Source organism: Oreochromis niloticus, linkage group LG20 (assembly GCF_001858045.2).
Source record: "Oreochromis niloticus isolate F11D_XX linkage group LG20, O_niloticus_UMD_NMBU, whole genome shotgun sequence".
NCBI lineage: Eukaryota > Metazoa > Chordata > Actinopteri > Cichliformes > Cichlidae > Oreochromis > Oreochromis niloticus.
This window is the reverse complement of record NC_031984.2, coordinates 28,718,379-28,740,615: the sequence shown is the minus strand read 5'-3', so window position 1 is coordinate 28,740,615 and position 22,237 is coordinate 28,718,379. Positions and strand designations below refer to the sequence as shown.

At 40.6% G+C, this 22,237-nt stretch overlaps 2 protein-coding genes across 6 annotated transcripts; both read right to left on the bottom strand.

Annotated features, from left to right (window-relative positions):
- Positions 1-43: 43 nt before the first annotated feature.
- Positions 44-16,267, bottom strand: atp13a2 (ATPase cation transporting 13A2). Of its 5 annotated transcripts, none has more exons than XM_003449126.5 (29): positions 16,037-16,267; positions 12,231-12,307; positions 11,659-11,826; positions 10,817-10,875; positions 10,640-10,706; positions 10,483-10,562; positions 10,241-10,318; positions 10,092-10,161; positions 9,814-9,948; positions 9,654-9,720; positions 8,602-8,733; positions 7,676-7,837; positions 7,297-7,407; positions 7,155-7,201; positions 6,885-7,073; positions 6,580-6,786; positions 6,302-6,406; positions 5,808-5,964; positions 5,575-5,686; positions 5,338-5,462; positions 5,020-5,198; positions 4,468-4,560; positions 4,306-4,385; positions 4,014-4,166; positions 3,774-3,870; positions 2,000-2,223; positions 1,701-1,852; positions 1,355-1,527; positions 44-341 (listed from the first exon to the last, which is right to left on the bottom strand). In XM_003449126.5, the coding sequence occupies exons 1-29, from the start codon at positions 16,047-16,049 to the stop codon at positions 177-179; spliced, it is 3,477 nt and encodes a 1,158-aa protein (XP_003449174.1). In that variant the 5' UTR covers positions 16,050-16,267; the 3' UTR covers positions 44-176. The 5 variants fall into 5 exon arrangements, with proteins under 5 accessions (XP_003449174.1, XP_013129176.1, XP_013129179.1 ...); XM_013273722.3 differs by lacking the exon at positions 16,037-16,267 and adding an exon at positions 12,930-13,098; XM_013273725.3 differs by lacking the exon at positions 16,037-16,267 and adding an exon at positions 12,971-13,098.
- An 837-nt stretch (positions 16,268-17,104) lies between these two features.
- Positions 17,105-20,673, bottom strand: LOC100705239 (succinate dehydrogenase [ubiquinone] iron-sulfur subunit, mitochondrial). Its single transcript, XM_005454102.4, has 8 exons — positions 20,517-20,673; positions 19,573-19,706; positions 19,378-19,463; positions 19,125-19,261; positions 18,903-19,019; positions 18,134-18,235; positions 17,905-18,027; positions 17,105-17,823 (listed from the first exon to the last, which is right to left on the bottom strand). Exons 1-8 carry the CDS (start codon positions 20,574-20,576, stop codon positions 17,743-17,745), a joined length of 840 nt encoding a protein of 279 aa, XP_005454159.1. The 5' UTR covers positions 20,577-20,673; the 3' UTR covers positions 17,105-17,742.
- Positions 20,674-22,237: the final 1,564 nt, after the last annotated feature.

Below are 22,237 nucleotides of genomic sequence, written 5' to 3'. Positions count from 1 at the left end.
TTGGAAAACACAAACTCTTGGAAATAACTTGTTAAAAACACACTTGCAGCTTAAATAAAAATAGTTTATTATTGAAGGTAAACATGACTTCGCATTGTTGGTCAAGTTGGGGATGTAGTTTGGACATCTGTGGCATAGTTTGGCTCAGATTACAGTCACAGAAGGCCAAGCCGATGCTAGCTACAGTACAAAACTGTATCTGTGGGGGTCAGAGTTTGATTGAGGGGTGGCCATGATGTGGAGTCTGACAGAAGAGAGTCCAGCTGTTTATATTGTTTCTTAGATGGACGCTTCCCTCGCAGCAGTCGAAGGCAGTTCAAAAGACCCAGGTCTATCAGCACCTGGGAGAAAAAAAAAAAAAACCATGAAAGTGGTAGAATAATTCAGGGAATCTGTCGATATACAGTACTGCACAACAGTACTGAGGCACCCCTATTCCTTTCTTTATATTTTGCTCAGAAAATAGAAAATGACAAATTATTACTGTCTGAGGTCTTGGCAGGATTGGTTTATTTTATGTTCATCTAATATAAGTTACTTTTTAGACCCAGCACTTCTTTTATAAAAAATTTAAAAAAAGCAAGTCAGTGTCCAAAGAAAATTTTGAAAGATCTTCAGAGTCAGGTCTTGAGCAATAGTTCTCCAAATTTGCAAAATAAGCCTGTCTCCTTGAAAGCAAAGTATAAGGAAATGGAGTGTGAAGACTTTTGCACAGTACCATATCTCACTTAAAGCAATGAAAGCATCATTATTGCTATTACCCCATTTAACAGTCTACAAGATCTCAAAGTCTGCAGAGAATTTTCTTACCCAAAATGTAAAAAAAACAAACCCGAAATGACTATTTGGAAGTCATAACCCTCTGGATTATTTAACTGATAGCCTGTGCCCTCTTGCTTCTTATTGTTCCCTCACTATTATTTATTTTTTTTAAGATGCTTCTCTATTTTAAAAGAACTAAGTGGCCACAGTTCTTAAATAATGTTCTATCAGTTACATCAATTCGCTAAGGAAAAATCCCATCTTCTTTATTCAGGCCTTCAACACCTCTAGAGTGGACTATGTGCGGTTAGTCCAAAATGCTGCTGTGTATCTTTTAACAGGTATCAGAAAGCATGGTCGCATCACTCCGTTGCTCAACACTGCTGCTTTTAAAATGTGCTACAGTTTAAAAAAAAAAAGAAGACATGAAAGTCTACAGTAGGGCCTTATTCTAGGAAACATGTTCACTTTAGAATGTTACGAGCTTTCTATCACAGCCATTGTAAAGATGTCTGATTTCGTTGATTTTGCTGCATAGTTTAACAGATGTCCTAGGACAGGGAATCTGGGAAGCTCCGTACAAATCACTCACCTCCACGACAAAACAAATGAGGAAGTTGAGAGCAGCCAGACTAACGAGCAGCAATTTAAAATTCATGTCAGAGATGTTGTACAGTTGAAGTAACCAGCTAATGGCAGGCCCAGGATACAACACCAGCCAGGTCATCACACCAAACTGGATGAACAGCAGGATAAGGAAAACCACTGGGAAAAGGAGAGAAAAAACACTTGTGACTCAACTGTCCTGCATCAGTGATAAATTTCACTAATAATGTTGAACTCAGTATGACTTTGATGAATAGTTCTAAATTTGTCCAAATGCATCGACCTCCCAAACTGAAATCATCCTCCTGTGGCATTTGAACATGTTGACTTACTGTTGTGGTAGAGGGGTTTCTTGTGGGGGTAGCTCTTGGTGAGTACCACTGACATGATGATGTACTGGAAACCCGATATGTCAAACACACAGGTGTTTTCCAAGTTTGGCAGATTGGCTGTTCCGACCTCAGTCGCATTGAGAGGAATATACCTAAAAATGAAGGAGGAGACAAATAAGAGTTAAAGTGCAGAACACGTGGGATGCTCTTTTTCTAAATCTGCATCTGAACACACAGAAGTCAACGTAAACAGTTTTCTTGAGGGCAGTCTGATGAGAAATAAAAGCTATTCTGCTGACCACTCCTCTGAGGTTGTGATGAAGAGCGCAGCCAACTGGCCCAGAGCGATCATGCAGGTGTGGATGAAGAGGCTGCCCAGGACGGGCAGGGCCAACAGACTAGCCGCGGGTCTGGAAGGGTACAGCTCTTCACTAGGGCCTCCTCTCCCCATCACAATGGCCAGCACAGTCACCAGGAGAACGTCAAAATACAGGAACTGCGGGTCTGCTATGCTCGTCTTCACCTGGACACACACCAAGAATGATTATTTAGGGGAGAAAAAAAAAAACAAACCTGTGATTTAGGACTTTGTTTTGATTTCATGCAGATCAAGTCAACCGAACTGTGGTTTTGTTTGGCATTTGGTGTTAAGAGACTGCACAGGTCACATCTTATGGGCTAGTGTTCAATATTGAGTGAAAGAACATTTTTCAAATTTTAAAGTTTTATCAATGAAGAGCTCCACATGCACAGTCATTTCCATTTGCTTCTAAGAATAACAGTTAAAACTGCTTTTTTAGAGGAGAGCTGAACAGAATGCAGTGTGCTTTCGCTCATGCCGTTTTATTAAAATTTTTGGCCACATTCGTTTCTCACTACCTGTAGACCAGGCTGTACTGTTTTGTTTTGGGTTTTTTTCACCCTTGGCAGCGAGAAGTCCAATCAAGCATTTGCGATAACTTGCAATTAATGTTTCACATCGCTGTGGAGGAACTTTGCTCAACTTTTCTTCGGAGAACTGCTTTCATTCAGCCAAAGCGGAGGGTTTTCCAGCATGAGTGACCTGGATGAGTCTTCAATGAGCTCTTGGAGTATTTTTGGTAGACTTGCCACTGTAGGTCCACCACTGTTCCGAGTTTTCTCCATTTGTGGATCATGTCTCTCTCTGTTGATCACTGGAGTCCCAAACCATCAGATATTTAACCCTTGCCAGACTGATAGATGTTGATGAATTTGTTTTTAAGCTGCTTTTTGAGATCTTTTTGCCTGCTTCGCTTTGTCAAACAGGTCACGTGATTTCTTCACGTGACCACAAGTCTGTCAAGTACTGTAGGGTCTTGATTTTAGTGGGTTTCAGCAAGTTTCAATGTTTAAAGACATTTTTACAAAGCCTTAAATCAAGCTGTGTTCCATGAACAACTATTGTAAATAAACAGACCCTGATTAGCTTTGACTGCTTACATCAGTTAAACTTATCAGTCCACATTTTGTTGGTGACACTGAATTAACCAGCTAGCTAAGTCAGGCACATAATATTTGGAATCTAAAAATATTCCTGACAGAAAACACAGAACTCTGGATTGTTTTTGCCAATGCTAACAAGAGCTAACCAGATCTAACAGGTACTAACAGCAGCTGGCTAAATTTGGTAAAAGTATTTAACTGTTTGCTTTGAGGGCAGGAAGGGAAAGAAGAGGACATGACAGCAGTCATGTATCAAAGTAAACATTGTGCTTCTCTTTAATAATTAATAATTTCATAATTACATTTAATTATAAAGTGTCTTTGTGGTAAATGTCACTTTACCTACTACTTGCCTTTTTTTTACCTTGAAAATAAGCCTTTCAAAAGTGTATTTTGAAATGAATGATGCATAACGTTTATTATGAGTTATTTATACACATATTTTCATAAATTTTCAGTTTATTTCAGTCATTTTATCCATAAAATGTATGTTTTGGTTTATTTCTACAATGGATGAAAAGCTGGCGATAAATTGCAGCTTTATGTTTAAGGTGATCTACGGGGACAAAGCAGAGAAAGATGAGGGAGTTGTGATCTGCTAAAACTCACTGTGTAGAGGATGATGACGGAGCAGAACTGAATGAGGCTGTAGAGGGCCATGTATCTAAAGAGACTGAAGGAGGTGACCAGAGAACATCGTCCCTCTCTAAATGGAAAAAGAGGAGGAGGAAAAAAAAAGGACAGATTTTTTTCTTTTTGCAGACACAAATGAGAAGTTTGGTTGGTTTTCAAAAAGACTTCCCCCCCCATCTGCTTTGTGTTTTCTAGGCTTTTAATCTCAGTCTTTACCTGATAAGCAGGGGCACACAGCTGATGTTTTCAGTTTTGGAAGTAAAAGGTGAAGCGACTGAAGCCTCGGCTTCGGAAAGAGAAACCCCGACATCAGCAGCTCTTAGTGCCCCGCAGTCATTGGCCCCGTCTCCACACATCCCCACTCGGTAGCTTCAGAAACAGTATTTCACAGTTAATATTATAAAAATGACTTTCTTTCAGTATATTTCTACTCTGTTTTATTTCCCATTTGTTCTCCTTATGTGTCAACTCCTTTCTAGTTTGTGTACACTGCAGAAACTGCACTCACTTCAGTTTTTGCAGCTCCTTCACTAGCTGGGTTTTCTGGTCAGGGGCCATGCGTGCAAATATCGTGGCTCTCATCAAAATCTGCAGTGACAGCAGGTTAAAGTCATTAGCATGCAAGTGCGGTGCACTGTCAAAGTATTCCTGTTTACACAGTTTCCATTACCTTTGGCAGATACTCAGGGAAGTGGTCACAGAGGACAGCAAAGGACTTGCCATTGATAGCCAAGTGATAGACAAAACCACCCTGATACAAACCCTGAGAGAGGAGGAGAGACATCAGTAACAGTAACTCGAATGAATCCTGCCGGTTGAAAAAAAAGTAGGCCATGGCTGGACTTGTTATGCATACAACTGTCATAGAAACAGAAAGCATTCAAGCTGTTAAGAAATGTGTTGATATGAGAGAGAGATGAAGATCATACCATTTCATTTGCCTTCAAAGCTGCACAAATTTGCTTCCATTAAAAATGAACTATAACCAGGCAACAATATGAGGCCTCGACTTTACTTGAGCACTGAGGTCATTTACTTCCATGTTTGCAGACCACAGGCACAAACACAGAACCCAGGCGTGACATCAGTGAGCAACACTTCAACAGGAACTCTTTCACAACGTAGCCGTTTCATAATTTCATAGCTGCTAGTGTGAATGTAACAAACATTTTAGCAACAGAGTACAATCCAGAGTGGAATGTCCCATTTAAGCAAGACCAACCTGAGTGATGACCTCTACTGAACTTTGGCCAGAAAGAGCCGCTTCCTCCTCCAGGCTGAACCTCAGGGTGGGCATGGACTGGGCAGTGTGGGGGGTTGCAGTGACGAATATCACTTTCTCGTCAGATCCCACCATCCCACAGGTTTTTGCTACATTAACTGCTGTTAGAACATTGTCCCCTAGGGTTAAAAAGACACACAAGATAGGACAAAAAAAACGTTAAAAAACCCATCTGTGTTGATTCCTGCAACTTACTATCTTATAACAAGAAATATTATAAGTTGCACGGTCAGTGGTGAATACAAAAATATTCCTCACCAGTGACCATAATGCTGCGAACGTTCGCCTTTCTCAGAATGTTGATAACTTTGGCACTCTCAGGCTTTACCAAGTTCTTCATCATCAGCAAACCCAGGAAGCGCATGTCTTTCTCTACTTCCCCTCTGTGGACAAACAGCTTGATCAGCAAACATATTAAACTATTCTAGATATTATTTTAAAAATTGATAATTTTTTGTGCCACAATTAAGCCAGAAATATAGACTATGTTCTTACCGCTCAATGGTGCTTAAGTTAGAGTTCACATCCAATGGCTTGTAGGCGACTGCGAGAACCCTGAGGCCTTCACTGGAGAAGCTGTGCAGTTTGCTGGAGAACTGTGCTGGAACTGGAAATGCAAACATTCCATTTTGGACAAATGTCATAAAATAGGAAAACGTACTGCAAAAAAAACAAAACGTGAGTGAATGTCACTAAAACTATAGTTATGATTCGTGTCAATTTTGAACCTGTTTGAGTGTGACAGAGGCTCGCCACCATCTCTGGAGAGCCTTTGATGAAAGCAAGAGCTGAGCGCCCCCCGTGGGTCACTGTCACCACACTCATCCTCTGCAGGGCCGAGGAGAAGGGAAACCTTTGTACAATGGCCATCGCCTCATCTGTGGACTGAGAGCAAAATTAAAGAATAAATGAAGACTTTCTGCAAGTTCTTGATCTTTCCAAATGGCAGACAAAGCAGACTAAAAAAAATTACAATGCTTAAGCTTACGCGTTTTCATTTATCTACCTGCCCTGGCTACATCTGCTTTCCAACTGTCTTTCATTAGAAAAGAGGCACAAACCAAGTACATCTTTCATTATCAGCAGCCGAAACACAGGGGCAACTATTTGGGAAAAAAAAATAAAAAATACCGCTGCCCATATAACAACTTTACAGTCAGTAAGCATTCGCTTTAATAAATCCTACTGATCAACCTGTATCAGTGATAACAGGGATACTCACTGCTCCATAAGCTTGTTGATCTGGTGGTCTCATTACTGCCAAAACTTTGTGGCCTCCAAACTCTGCATTTAGCACACTGCCATCGCCATCTGGCTCTTGAAGAGTCTGCAAAATCAGAAAAAGCGGAACTCTAATTCCCATTAATGTTTTCAGATTGTGAAACTGAAAGAGCCTCCAAGCATACATTTTCATCAATTATTTAAAAAAAAACAATCCAAATTTTTAAATGAGATGCATGCAAGCTTAAGCACTTTGAAATAAGTAACACGGTAACATACCCAACCAGTGGACTCGACCATCTTAAGCTCCAAAGGGTCTCCGAGGAGCTGGCCATGCAGCAGCGCAACAGTGTGACAGCAGGCCAAGCCGGACTTCAGGTGCCCCGGAGGCAAAAGCCTGGGCTCAGGCACCAGCTCTGAAAAACCGGCAGGCCCCGCCTCCATCACTCCCCACACATCCAGACCCTCCTCTGTCAATGTTCCTGTCTGAGAAAACAGATGTACAAAGCACCGGCAACATGTAAAGTAGCTGTGGTTCATCTCTATGTACACAGCGCACTTCTGGTAACACTCTTCCTCCTCACCTTGTCAAAGCAGAAGAGTGAGACCTTGCCACAGATGTTGATGCGCGGTGGACTGATGCAGAAGATGCCATGTTGCTTCAACCTGCGCTGAGCGTAGATTGTGCCAGTAGTGATGGCAGCAGGCAGAGCGGGAGGCACCGCAATGGTCACAATATCCAGACTCCTAATAACCAGCTCTGCCCAGGTCACCTGGACACACATCCAACCACAGGTCAGTGATAGCATTTTACTATGCGAGCAAAACATGCAGTCACTAGAGATGCCACTTACATTTGATCTATAGAGGACCACAAAAATGTAAATGGTTCCAATGAGAGCTGCAGCAGTGAGATGGGGAATATTGGAAAAACTTGTTATTGAGTCAAAAGGCTTCATGTCTTAATGATAACCAGGTTGCTGTTAAAGCTCTTACCAACTAAAGCCAGGATGAGCAGGAACTTGACGGCATCTCGGTAAAAGCGGAAGTCGATTGGCTGAGGATATAAAATGGAGCTGACCAGGTCACCTTTGGCTGTGAAAAACCCTGCGGATAATCCACATAAAAACAGAAGTGGTTTCACTTGGTGTATAAACAGTTTAAGTGCCAAGATATATTTAATGTATAATTATTTGCAACTGTAAACCCTTTTATATTTTCTTTATACTCGTTTTTATTAATCACTTCAGAAAAGTCTGATCCGTCTTGTCTCAGTGAAAAATGTTTCCGCATGGAGTCAAAGCATCACAGGGTCCCTTCAACTTGCAAAATAAACACTAAAAGAATGAGTCACATCATCGGTTTCTCTACTCACCGGTGCTTGTAACAACAGCAACAGCCCCAACGCCTCCTGGTCTTCCTCCCTTTGCCTGAATGAGCTGCGTACCGGAGAACAGGGTGTGTCTGCGCTCAGTGTCTGAGCTGTACTTCCTATCACTAGCCTGCAGTGGAGTCTTGAGCACTGGGACACTTTCGCCTGGACACAGATGACAAGAGCAGATTACTGCACACATTCCTCAAAGTCAGGCTGTAATAAGAATTAGTAACACACCTTTATGACCAAGCGCCACGACCATTAGTTGGTCAAATAATAAAAATGTGTCTGAAGTAAGTTATGTACCCTCTTTTACACAGACTCATATACTAAACATTCATTGAATAACTAGCACTGACATGCAAAGTAGTTGGGAAGTGAAGAAAATCCCTTCTGATGGCCAATTTGTTGCTTCAGTCAAACTCAAGGTTGTGAAATGTGACTTGATTCTAGCCTTGATAAGACTTTTAAATTAGTCTTGTGGGCACGACGAGCTAATAACATGACCACCGAGCAGCACGGCCAATCGATTTTGTTTTTCCACACATTAACTCAGGTCAGAGAATCAGGTCAGGACCTGGTTATGATAGTTACATAGGGACATTGTTAGAAACTGTCCTCTCTCACAAAGCAGGAAATTGTCTGCCTCACATTTATTCTCTCTACTGGAACGACTCAGTTTGCTTTAGGCCAGGGTGCTACCTGGTTAGAACACACTGAAGGCACGATGCAGGATCTACGAATTCATCAGACTATTACCTGTTCTAAACCATCAGCATGGGTCACAGAGCTATCATACATTACACAGACTGGCAAATAAAATGTCCAAACATTTGCTCTCACGTGCACCTCTGCAGGATGTCTTAGAAAAGTTCAAAATGGCTGTTTGAAAATGTCTTTAGGTGCTGTTGAGGTCAGTTAATTACCTGTGAGCATGCTCTCATTGACAAGACACTCCCCAGCCAGCAGGGCAGCATCGCAGGGCAGCAGCATACCTTCCTGAGGGATGATCAAACAATCGCCGGGGACCAATTCCACCGAACTCACACACTCCTCCTCTGAGAAAACACACAGTCCAGTACAGATGTCTATGCGAAGACTTCTGGAGTGACTAGTCAGAATCAAAAACCTACTAGAACATGATAATTTCACACTTCCTTTGCAAATGTTTGTCCTCGTGACCAGTCCTGCACTAATGTGCTTAATGTAGTACTTTTCTCTGTTTCTGCATGTGTAACCTTGTAGGCAATGTGGAACCAAATTATATTTTCTCACTCTCTCCCTTTTTTTGTTACATTTCTATAGCTGCTGGATATTTTTGCAAACTAGTTAAACAAACAAAAAGCTCAGCTGCTTTTTGCCTCAAGGGAACAGCTTAAAGTTTCCCTGTGGAGTTTTTCTGTTTGCACTCAGCAATGCTTATTAGAACATGTTTGTGTATGAGATAGAATAACAAAGTTACACAACTACAGCCGGTAAAGCACATTGTCAAGGTCCTTGTCCACGTAGGTGCATAAAGAGAGGACCATAAAGGGAGGACAAACATGTGCCAGTTAAACTGTTTAACAAATTACTTGTACACTACAACTGGTCCAAATGATTGGACTTTAAATTCTGTTTAATAGGGTGCATCTGTGGTTTAAGAGTTAGCAACTGTTACCGACACAAAAAACAGCTACAATGAGTTTCATTAAGTTTGAACACTATTTTTTGATCTCATCAGCAAATCGAAGTGTTTTTAACTGACAAACATGCTTTAACAATTAAAACTTTTTAATATTATTTATTATTTAATGAGCATATCGACTGCTCTTCCATCTTCACATGAATTACATTAGTGGACTCCTGTCAAAGTTATTTTAAGTATCAATCAGTTAAACATTCCACAAATAACTGTGTTTCTGGAAAAAAAAGTAAATTCATATTAGAAAACATCTGCTTTAAAAAACAAACAAACAAACAAACAAAAAACCCTCACCTCCTGACTTTCTGCGAATAGTGACGGTTGTGATTAGCTGGGCCATGTTGCGAAGCGTGATGCTTTGCTGGTCACAAAAACATAAATACCATTATTCTCTCGTTTCTGTGCTTAAACACAATCAGTTACAATTCCAGTGTGTTTCTGATAACAGGCTCACCTTCCGGGTCTCATAAAGTGAGATAGTGATGGAGATGACAGAGACAATAAATATACATATGGCATAAATATAATAGTGATCAACCATCCAGAGGACGATGCTGAACATCTGGAACACATAGAATGGGTTGAGGATCTACAGAAACAAAAAAAGAGTGAAAAAATGTTAAAAAATATACAACTGGATGTGTCATGTGAGCTTTTTAAATAAATTATTACATTAAATATTTAAAAGCCCAATGAAAAAGAAATTGGTATGAAGGTAATCATGCATCCCACCTCCTCAAACAGCAGCTTTGTGTAAGGCTTCACAGGCACATCAATAAGATTTGTTCCATATATGGTTCTCCTGAATGAAATCGTGCATTTGATTATTCAGCATTGTCCTCTGAGATTAGGGAATGTGTTTGTGTCCATGTGTTTCCTACCTAAAGCTCTGCTCCAGGGGACTCAGTCCCTTTTGGAAGCTATGCAGGTTATTGCAGGTCCAGTCCTCATTGAGGACACTATAAAAACAAATAAATAAATAAATCCTTTTTTTTTTTTCACAACGAGTGCATTAGAGTATTAAAATAACGAGTTTTGGGGTATGTTCTTCTTTTTATTTAAGACACACGAACTCATGAGTCTAGTTTAGTTGAATCCCACTGCATTACATTTTTTTCCGTACCTAACACGACAGAACGCGCCTTTCCTATCCACCCAGACGTAACGCAGTCCTTCAAACAGGTAGTACCGTAGCAGTGTTTTCTGCAACACAATAAAGCTGTCAGATCTTGGAGAAGTACCGTTCAGGACAAAAGGTTCTGCTGAAACATCTGCTTTACCTCCTCTTTGTACAGCTGAACTGTATCTCTGGATTCAGTATCCTCTGACTGTCCAAGCAACTCCAAACTGGAAAGAAACAATCAAGTTAGATTAGTTTTGTTTAACAGTTCTCTTAGATACATGTACACAGTTAAAAGGCTTAAGGTGTCATGTAAATATATAGACAAGTAGTTCACCTTCCCTCCTCCATCTCCTCTGTAAGGATCTCCACCACATGCTGCTGGCCAAAACTGTCCTGAAGGAAAAGGTTACACAAATTCACCAGTTAGAGCTGGAAAATTGGACACTTTTTTAAAGCAAGACAGGAAATATCTAACAGAAAACTGCCATTCAATCTGGGTGATCAGAACATCACAAAATAAAGTAAAGTAATAACTGTTCAGCTCAGTGTAAGCAGGAGTATTTCACTACAAAGTTCCAGTACTTCAGTGCTTCAGTGCTTCACCCACCTGCTGTTAAAATCTTTTTACATTTGGCAGTCAATCTGAAGACAGTTGGCGTAAAAGGAGGCTGGTCTTAATGAGAGAGGAGCTAAAAAAGCTTGTTTCAAACTGTGAATGCAGGACACCGGGAATACAAAGCTGGAGAGGATGTCCTATTTAAAACTATAAGTACACTCTGTTTTCTCTCAATTATTTCCTGATGATGTGGAAAAGACATTTAAAGACTACAAAGGGAATGCTAAAGTGATATTAAAATAATATACACACCACTGGAGGGGAACTATCATTGCATATATTTTTAAAAAGTTACGGAAAGTTACGCTAGTATGCCGGATGCCATTCCTGACGCAACCCCAAAGGGATTTTTGTTTCCTCCTGGAATCACTTGTTAGGAGAATGTGTAAACAACTACACATAATGCATATACTAATACTCTATGATCAAGCCAGTTTTTGCAATAAGAAACCTAGATTAAGTCCTGCAAGGACAAAGTGGAACAAAGTGATAGGCAGTGATAATAGTGCCAGCAGTCAGGTTGAGTTTACTTCAGCATAGGAACTGTTTGATTATCTCACTCTGAGAAGCAGAATATCCGCCAAAGCCAGAGGGCAGGACTTGCAGCGGGCAAAGACACCAAACCGTGGGCGCCAGTGAAACACAAGCAGGAGGAGCCCCAAGGACAGCAGGGCAGCCAGTCGACACAACCACACCCGCCAGCGCACCCACTTATACCCCTGAACATCCTGGTGGGAGAGAGAGCCAAACAGGATTTCAGATTCAAAATCAGACTCATTTTCACATCCACACAGCGGTTCATTTCAATAAATCTAGTCAACTTATCATTGCTGGCATTACATGTTAAACAGCCACTGTAGGAAGCCAGATTGTGTCAGGTTTTGTCTTTGGAAGTGATACTAAAAACCACAAATGAGAGGTTATTTATAGCAAGGCCACAGAGACCAATGTAAGTTCTGCATCTACAGGTGACAGGTGCCGGGCACAACATCAAGTCATCAGTTTCTGCACTTTCACTTATACAGCATTTGGTTTTCCCAGTTTATCCTTTTCTTTTCTATATCTAACTCACGGTTATATAATAAACAACACACGCCACAACAGCAGTCAGAAACACTGAATAGGTTCTTACCATGTGTGTGTCAGGATTCAGCAGTGGGTCTCGTGGACTGGGTGAGGGGAGTCCGCTCTGCGGCTCCACCACACTACCTACAGAACAGGATGTGCAGGGTGAGTTTTGCCTCTGTTAAAACATTAACATGAACCGAGCAGCATAACGCGCACACATACACACACACCTTCAAAGTCAATATTAACCAAACACAGTGCAAAGCTTGTGTCCGGTCCATGCCGCAAACTTGAAGAAGACTCTCTTTAATGTGAGACATCCTGAGCAGGAATTCAGATACAAATATTAAAAAATGTTTGCCTCTGCAATTTGGTCTAAACTGAACAGGGAGAGCTCTCCAGCCCAGGATAGTGCGGGTAAAACAATGTCAGTGATTAACTTGTTCATCTGTGTACTTCTAAATAAATAAGATCACAATGTAAAAGATTTTTAGGAGATTCAAGAGTCACCATAAACTTTAATGAAGTCAACACACGCATCTCATTAAGCTGGAAACACTTTGAGGTTTTACGAAAACATTAACTTTACAGCGCGAGCGAGGTGAAAAGCTCGCTATAAACTCATACCGATAACAGCGAAAAACAAAACAAAAGGTTGTTTTTTTTTCAGAACAGACTTCCGCTTCTAAACAGCTGGCTCGCATCGAAACGAAACCACATTCCTTTATTTTGAAAACAAAATTAAGGAATAAACTAATCTTACCGTCAAAGCACGATTAAAATTAAGCCCTTTTAGAAAGTTACCAATCAGACCACCTTGCAGTTGTGCTTCGGCTCCGTGTAGCCTGCGTATACTGATCCGGGCTCTTCATACCTACGAGTTTAACCGGCTTCTGAAAACAAACCCGTCACACGAAACGTCACCCGGATAACTACAGACAGGACGTTCATTTTTATTTATTTTAATCTTTTTTTTTTTTATCATGTCTAAGACTGCGGGTGCAGACAAACGGACAGGGCAGTAACATTAAAAGAAAAATGTACTGGGGAATATTATTTTATTATTATAAAAGGTAGCTAACAGTCAGACTGCAGCCCGCCCACCGCCCCGGGTGAGGTAACCATGGGAACGGCACAGTAATTAAGCTGCACCTGGGCACAGAAAAGGACTCCGGACAATATGAGGGGCATTCAATACCTCACAGCTGTTTTATAGCACAGACAGACTCTGCTGCTTTCCCTGGTTTTTGAAAACTAAAAGAACGAGTTAATCTGGTTCATATCCACGCACACACACAACACCGCAACAGTTATAGACAACAACACAATTACGTTTCTGTGCTTGTTTGCGCCACCAGCTATCTTAAAATACACTGGATGTTGCTGCAACACTGTGGACAGTGCCAGCTGAGAAACAGTGATTGCTCTCTGCCTTTCTTATCGTGAGCTTAAGATAAAAGAAGTGAAGATAGCAGAGGGCTAATCTGCGCCTTCCCAGATCACCTACCCCCTTTATGTCCCAGTACACCTTAACTACATTTAACTACATTTCCGCAGATAATAACAAAAGAGAGAAACTCTACGGAGGTAAAAATCTACATTTTTAAAGGAGGGGGGGGGGGGGGAGCCTTTTACAGCCAATTTTTAAGCTGGTTTATATCAAACTTCTGTCTTTCTATTAAAATTATAATTAAACTGAAGACAGTGCTTCGTCAAAATAATTTTCAACAAGACTCCTGACTACCAGGGTTTGCTTCTAGAAAGACTTACATTTGCCTACCTCATTTCACTTCAAGACCAAGTCTGATCTTGTTGGAAAAACAACAAACACACAAATGCACACACACGTATCAAGTTATCATTAGGACAATGCATTGTGCATGATAAGTGATTGTATTGGGTGTTACCATCACTGCTGCATGTTCATAATAAGAATATAATGTACTGTCACTTTGTCTACATATAAACACACACACACACGTACACGCACGCTACCCTGACCACAAGAAACAACCGAGTCATCTGTTCTGCCATGCCTGTAGTGCAGTCATGTGGAGGATTACCCAAGTTGGGCAATTTGACCAAATCACATGCTCACGTTGGTCGAACTAGGCCATACTCAACCAAAAGAAGCCTGTAAAGTATCAGCTATTCATTCACCACAGTGGGCCTTGATTTTGAAGTCATTCACCACGGTTTTCTGTGTACCCAACTATTTGGAACGGTTCATTGAACGACATGTTGCTACTCACCAGCTTCTACCAATTTTCTTTGTTAAAACCAGTGCTTGATTTCATCCGGTTAAGAGTCACCAACTCATTCAAATATGTCACCCATCTAAGGTGTCATCTCTTTATATTGTAGAGCACATTGTGCACAAACTTAAGAAAGCCCAGACTTTCAGTTTCAACAAAAAACAGAACTTACACGAGTAAAACTTCTGCAGTGTCTGAAAAAGGAAATGCCCTGTGTGCGAAAAAAGACTAGACAGACACAAGACAGTCATCTGAGCTGAGGATGCAAAAACAAATCCTTGAAATTAAATAACCCAATTCTGGGCTTTTCTGCCGGGACCAAGAGCCCGTACACCCGAAGGATAAGTGGGCCATCCTGATATGGCCAGTAAATTTCTCTGTTACATCTTAGCAGCTTAGAAACAACAATAGTGAAGTTTACTGACTCAGAGCCCAAACAATACTTTATGAAACTGCAAAAGGGCATACAAACTTATTAACACACAGCGCAAGTGCTAGTATTTGTAGCGGCAGCAGATACAACAGCAATACCATAAGTAACAGTAAACTGAGGAAATGTTAGTTTCTGTAGTGCTTTTTTAAGTAGCAAAAGCTGGGCAATGGTGAGGTCTTTAGATTGCACAGCCTAAAGGGATAAGCATTAATTCATCTCCAGGGTATTATGTTATTGGCTGAAATTTCACAAGAACTCAACCGAAAAGTCAGTGGCAACAGGTCTTATAGAGTGACTGTTGACAGTATGGAGGAGGTGAGAAGAGAGGTAAACAATGAGTGTCTACAGGGTAGGGCCTCTGTTATGGTTGGGTCTGCATTTCATCCAGTGGTGTTGGGATCTTGTCAAAATTGATGGAATTATGAAGTACCATCAGATTTTGATCCGCCATATATTGCATAGAATGGAAAATGTCTGATTGGCAATGGGTTTATGGCAATGACCAGTGCAGTAAAAGCACACATTTATAGAAAAACACAGAGTAGAACACTATTAGTCATGAATTGGACTGTCCCCACAGCCCAGACCTGAACATTATCGAAGCAATGTGGGATCATCTGAACAGAAAGCAGAACAAAAAGCAGCCAACATCCAAAGAAGAGCTCTGAATGTCCTTCAAGAAGCCTGGAGAACTATTCTTGAAGACTACTTAAAGACATTTTATGAAAGATGCCTAACAGAGTTCAGACTGTGCTGACGAATACCCTAGCTTGCTAAAACTGTAAAAACTAGGTTGCTGCATTTATATACTGTATTTTCGTTTATTCATTTTTCAATAAATCGCTGCACCTTTTCCAATTTTCCTACAAAACTATAAAGAAATGAAAGGTGACTCGCTTCACATTAGAGTAGAATTTCCATTAATTCTGGATGCTTATCTTTATCAGCAGCCCTTTGTCCTTTTTTGACACTATACTGACGTAGTACACAGTCGCTCAAATGAAAATATAAGAAACTGGGACCTTAGTAGGCAAGCTGACAGAAGATGACTGTTAGTTTTTGCCATCGGCGGCCAACATTTATCAGTATCTAGCCGGCGAGATAACAGAGTTGTGGCTAACAGTTAGCAAACACAGTGTGTATGTTTGCAGGAAACGTTCCCTTTAAAGCATCCGCACTTACCGCGCCTGTTCATCCCGTCGTCAGCTCCCGCATACCTCTCATACCATCATAATGTTAATGACAAACAGTTTCCTCCCCCCGGTCATAAAAGCTTCTTTCAAACCATGCAGCGACCCAAACTACAATGACACATGTCTACGGATAGCCTCCTCGTCCAAAATTGTGACGACGGCAGAAATAGCATTATGTTAAAGAGCGTGGTACGTGAAGCGGTGATGTTTACTGCTGGTTTGGTAAGGACCACAAATACAGTATCTGCTCATTTCTTTCACGCGGCTCATATTTTCCCAAATAAAACTGTCATGATATGCGTGAACAGTTGCTGCTTTAGGCGCAGTTCATGTGGATCAGGCATATCATGACAAAAACAACATGCCATAATTACATGTCCCTAGAAAAATATTGGCATCCAACAAATTAGTTTTGGCCTTATACAAAAGGAAGGCTTACATTTTTATTAAATGGACAAAAATATCAAATAAAATGCTGTGAACTAATATTGGAAAACCTGTTTCCTTAAATATAAATACCAACCAATCGTATTCAGCCATCGCCAAGAGTAGAGGCGGGCGGATCAATCCAAATAGCGATACAGACGCTCTTATTGGTATCGATACCAGCGCGAAAGGATCAATACTTTGCGTCTATCCAAGCTCACCACGCAGCCCGCTGAATTGTGTTAAATAAATTATTTACTCGGCAATGAAATAATATGCCTGAAACATGATCTATTAAAAATGTCTGAATCTTTTTGCGTTGACTGTCACCTCTGTTTTATTTATAGCCTACAACACATTTAAACAAGAGAAGCTGACCTAAATAAATCAGTGTTTTAGTGGTCATTAAAATGTGTTCAAAATCTGCAAACTCATGACACACTGCTCTCTCTGGCATAAGCTGCCTTTAAAGATTAAAAGTATCCACACTGGTATCGACAATATTGGCCCTGTATTTACTTAGTGTTGGATCAATACCAAAATGTGCAGTATGGCATAGCACTCCCACAAAGGCTGGTATGGAGACAGTATGTAAATGGCTTTAGCATAACATGGGTGTAATAATACCTGGTTACATTTTACCACTACTCATTCTGCTAAGAATGAGTTGGATTTATGGTCCCAAAAAAATGTACTTGTTTACAGTGAAATCAGCTTACTACAGACCAATAACACACGCAGCCCTGTAGTTGTTGGGCAGCTTGTAGGTGTAGGACATCAAAATTTAGAATTCAGGTAGCGCTTGTTGTCATTATGACAACAGGTGTAAGTTATTTCTTCTTCTTTGCCATAAGCAGAAAATTATCTCACTGTGACAAAACATCTGATATGTTTTCATCTCATTATCCTTCAGTATTGGATTGCAAGTTGCGAAGGTGATCAGCATACAAGCATAGCCTCCATATCAAGCTTTACTCGAGTTTAATGATTAATCATATAAATATTAACAATCTGATTAAATTTCAAGCAAATGTAGTACAGCATGCAAAAAGCAGAACTGTAGTCCAACATGTTGCAACACTTGTACGGGATTTCTAGCGTCCTTTTCTCAGAATTTCCATCTTCCTGTTCACTTAAACACACTTGGACTCAAACACATACGACACTCATCAAGAGCACAAAATGTACAGTTTTAAGCAAGGTTTACAGCTGGCCTCCTTAGTTTGAGGTATTCTCAGTGGATCTTGAACCAGTTTCATATTCACACGCTCATGAAGCTGCTGCTTTCTTCTCTTTGTAAGTCGCCATCATTTTCTTGATCTCCGCGATGGCCTTTCCCGGGTTGAGTCCCTGTAGAGAAGTGAGTCAGACAGAGTGAGAAACTGAAAGTCTTAACTGTGAGGAAGTGTGTGTTTGGTCACATCGGAGCACCTTGGGACAAGTCTTAGTGCAGTTCATGATAGTGTGGCAGCGGTACAGTGAGAAGGGGTCCTGAAGTTTAGACAGGCGATCCTCTGTGAATTCATCACGGGAGTCAATCATCCACCGGTATGCCTGTGGGATAAAGACACCAAATTCAGTATCAATGGCATCTCCACCAGCAGTTTTTTAAAAAGAGTTATTTCCCTAACACTATAATATAATATAACATATTACCCACCTGCATGAGGACAGCAGGTCCCAGATATTTGTCTCCATTCCACCAGTAGCTGGGACAGCTGGTGCTGCAGCAGGCACAAAGGATGCACTCGTACAGGCCATCCTGTTATGTTTAACAGTCAAATATCAGCTTATTCTGCCTGTTTACTCAAAGCAGCAACAGCTCCTAAAACTCGGCTACCAAATTAATCATTTATTTTAATGGTTAAACCAGAGGTGTCAAGCATGAGGCCCGGGGGCCAGAATCAGCCCAGTGTGAAGAAAGACAGAAATTTGGACTTTGAAGTGCATTTTCTCAAGTTTTACAGCTTCTCCTACTGATAAAAAGTTCCCCCATGGCAACTCACAATACAGCAAAGTAATTACATTATAGATTTCTGTAATTTTACACATTTACTTCTTACAACTTAAGCCCAAAGAGTCAGGCTGCCAGTTTTCTTTCATTTTACTACAGCAGCATTTCTTTATCATCTAGAAAAACCAAGGCACACTGTTGAAATGAAGCTATTTCATCTTATAAGATATCCCATTGATTAAATCTGTAGTTAAACTTCTGCAGACTGACAGAAAGTGGAGTTCCATTGGTCTGGCCCACATAATATAAAAGTTGGCTGTATGTGGTCAGCAATGTAAAATAAGTTTGACATCTCTGGGTTACACGATCAGTTCTCAGTGTGTTATACAGTACTGACACATGGCTTCAGGGTTGCTTGTGTTACCCATGTGAATCACGTAGAGGTTAAAAGAAGAGGTTCTTTTTTTTTTTTTACCAGCTTCTGTCTGTCCTCCACTGACTGGAAATACTGCTCCTTCCCCTCCTGAGATTCATCTTTCTTTTTCAGGTAGGGCTCAATGGATTTGTACTGCGCGTAGAAGTTGCTCATATCCTGGTGGTAATAAGGAAAGACATATGATGAATGTCATAAAATATACTTTCTTCCACGTTGCTTGTTTTTAAACTTGGATGGGTTCTCTCAACTCGCAGTACTTACAGGCACAAGATCTTTGACGACATACATGTGTGGAAGCGGGTAGATTTTGGTGGGTTTGCTAGTGTTGGTGTCGATCTTGTTGAGGCACGCCAGCGTGTTTCCTCCATTTATATTCATGGCACATGAGCCGCAGATACCTGAAGATATTTGATATATTCACAGACGGTCAGTCTGAAACCAAGTCATTGATTTCTTTCATTCAGAAATTGTTCACATTATTATGTGCAAACAGAATCCAAATGGCCTCTCTTACCCTCACGGCAGGAACGTCTGAATGTGAGCGTGGGGTCTATTTCATTCTTGATCTTAATGAGGGCATCCAGAACCATCGGCCCACAGCTGTAATAATGAGGACAAGTCAGTAGATTAGACACTGGCATAAAACGTGCAGTAAAAAGTAAACATACTGCTCAGCAGCCTTCTGTTCAATGACCAGATCGTGACTTACGTGTTGAGATCGATTTCATACGTCTGCATTCGTGGTTTGTCTCCGGGTTTGTCGGGGTCCCAGCGGTAAACCTGGAACTTTTTGATCCTGGGTTCAGGAGCCGGAGCAGCTGCAGTCTGAGCATGACGCACCATCTGTATCACAGATAGTAAACAAACAATCCCAAATGAACTGAACTGAACATTCCCAAGGTATCTGAATAAGAAAAGTACAACTACACAGTCCGATTAAAAACATTAGATATGTACAAAGGGACGCCTCATGATGTGACATTCCTGTTGGTGGTGTCATGTAAAACTAATCTGGAAATATCCTGGAATACAAGAGTCTAGTACCAGTGCTAATGCATTCCCTCATATGAACAACAGCAACAAGGGCATTTAATTTACAGTTATAATGACAGACAGTACACTTAGATGCCCTCAGATCAGTCTTTGTCGCGTTGTGTATTTACACAACACAGTTATTTACTGTACGCTCCTTTTGTGTAAGATAGTATGGAGTCTCCCCCTAGTGGAGGCCTGAAAGAACTGAACTGAAAGCGTTACATCACCTTGCGGACTTTGGTTATCTAACTGACTCTTTCAGGACAATAAAAGATTAATATAATGCATTAATAACTGATATATTTATTAGAAGTTATGAAGTGTATAACCTATGTGCACTACCACTCAACATAGAGGTCTTTACGAGGAGAAAAAGTTGTCCGACGGTTTTCGCTTGACAGCTGACTCTGTCAAGTACTGTCAGATTTACACATAGGCATAGGATACAAAAAAGCATATGCTACACATAGTCATAAACACCTTATGATAATATCCTGTAGCCTAGCACAAAGTAAACAGTGCACGAACCAACAAAAACAGCCATTAATAGTTACGTCAATGAAGTCTTCAAATACCGAATTAGATATTTTTTGTTGTTTTTTTTGTTTTTTTACTTACCACCATCATACTAGAATTCCTAAAAGCCAAAACATTTCTACTCAGACACGCCACCGACATGTTTCTGCCTGGATATTTCTAACAGCCACAATAGTCTCGGTCACTTTACGTGAACTGCTGCTGCTGTCTGTGCTCCTGATGTAAGCTGAGACCACGCCCCCTACGTGCTTGACGCAGGGAACGTCTTTGTTGCTGCCTTCACGTCCCCTCTCCAAATTCTTTAAAGTCGTCAAGCATATTAGTCTGCTCTGACTAAAGCTCGTGCAGAATTACGTGAAGCATGAAACGACAACATTTTAACGATTATGTATGAAACTCTGCTTAATCACTTAGCTGGGCCGTAGGTGTAGGTTTAATCCATTACTCATCCATATTTTTCCGACAGCACCTGAAAGCAGCATACGTCTCTTTCACAACTCTCTTTGCTGGAAAGGAGGGTCAGTTACATACTTTAAAATGCACGGCTGTTGTTTGGAGTAATTTATCTTAGCTTATGATTGTAATCAATTCTCTTTGTCCCAACACCCTAATCATTGCTATTTGAGGAAATTAATACTATTTTTATATCCATAAAGACAACATGTTTTAAGATATTTTCAAAATGTAAGTTAATCGGTGATGTTTTACGTTCTTTTATATGGTTTATTTTGCTGGTTGCAGTTTCATGAAGCATCTCAAGGAACATCCTGCCTGTCCGCAGACTGACAGGGGTCAAGATGACAGCATCTTCTTTTTAAACCCCTAATTCTGAAATTGCTGGGATGCTGTGTAAAATGTAAATAAAAACAGAGTGCAATGATTCACAAATCTCATAAACCCATATTGTATTTACAGTAAAACTGAGAAAACAGAGAAGATGTACAATTTTAGCTCATCTTAAATTTGATATCAGCAACAGATTTAAAGTTGGGACAGGAGGGCCATGTTTACCACTGTGTATCATCTCCTTTCCTTATAGTTTGTAAATGTTTGAGAATGGGGGAGACCAGGTGAACTGCTGGAAATCTAAGAGAGGAATTTTGTCTCGTTCTTGTCTGATGTAGGATTTCACCTGGCCAGTTTAGCACCCAGACTCTTATACTACGAACACATGCACTATGTGGTTTGGCTTGTTGAAATATGCAAAGCCTTCCCTGTGGATGGCACTATATTTTGGCCTAAAGCCTTTCAGCACTGATGACACCTTTCCAGATGTGTCCATGAGAACAGAACAGTGTTCCACTTTACCTTAAACCATATTGAATGAGTCTTAGTTCAGAGAACACATCAGCATTTCTATATCATATTCACATATGGCTTCTTCTTTGCATGATTGCAGCTTTAACCTGCACTTGTTGATGAAGTGAACTGTATCCATGTAGGGATTTGTATGAAATAATCACAACTGTGTTTAATGCAGTGCTGCCTGAGGACATTCAAAGATCACAGTCATCTAATATTCACTTTCACACTTGTCCCTTGTTCACAGAGCGTTCTCCAGATTATAGAAGATACGATCTTTTGATGATACCATGTACTGTAGAAGACGAGATATTCACCATTTCCACAATTTTACATTGAGGAACATTATTCTGAAATTTTTCCATAATTAATAGACCTTGTTTTTCTGCTGACTAATGAACTTCTGCCCATCTTTAATCCTCAGAAACTCTGCAGCTCTAATGTGCTCTTTACACCCAATGGTGTAATTGATCTGTTGCCAATTAACCTACTTAGTTGCA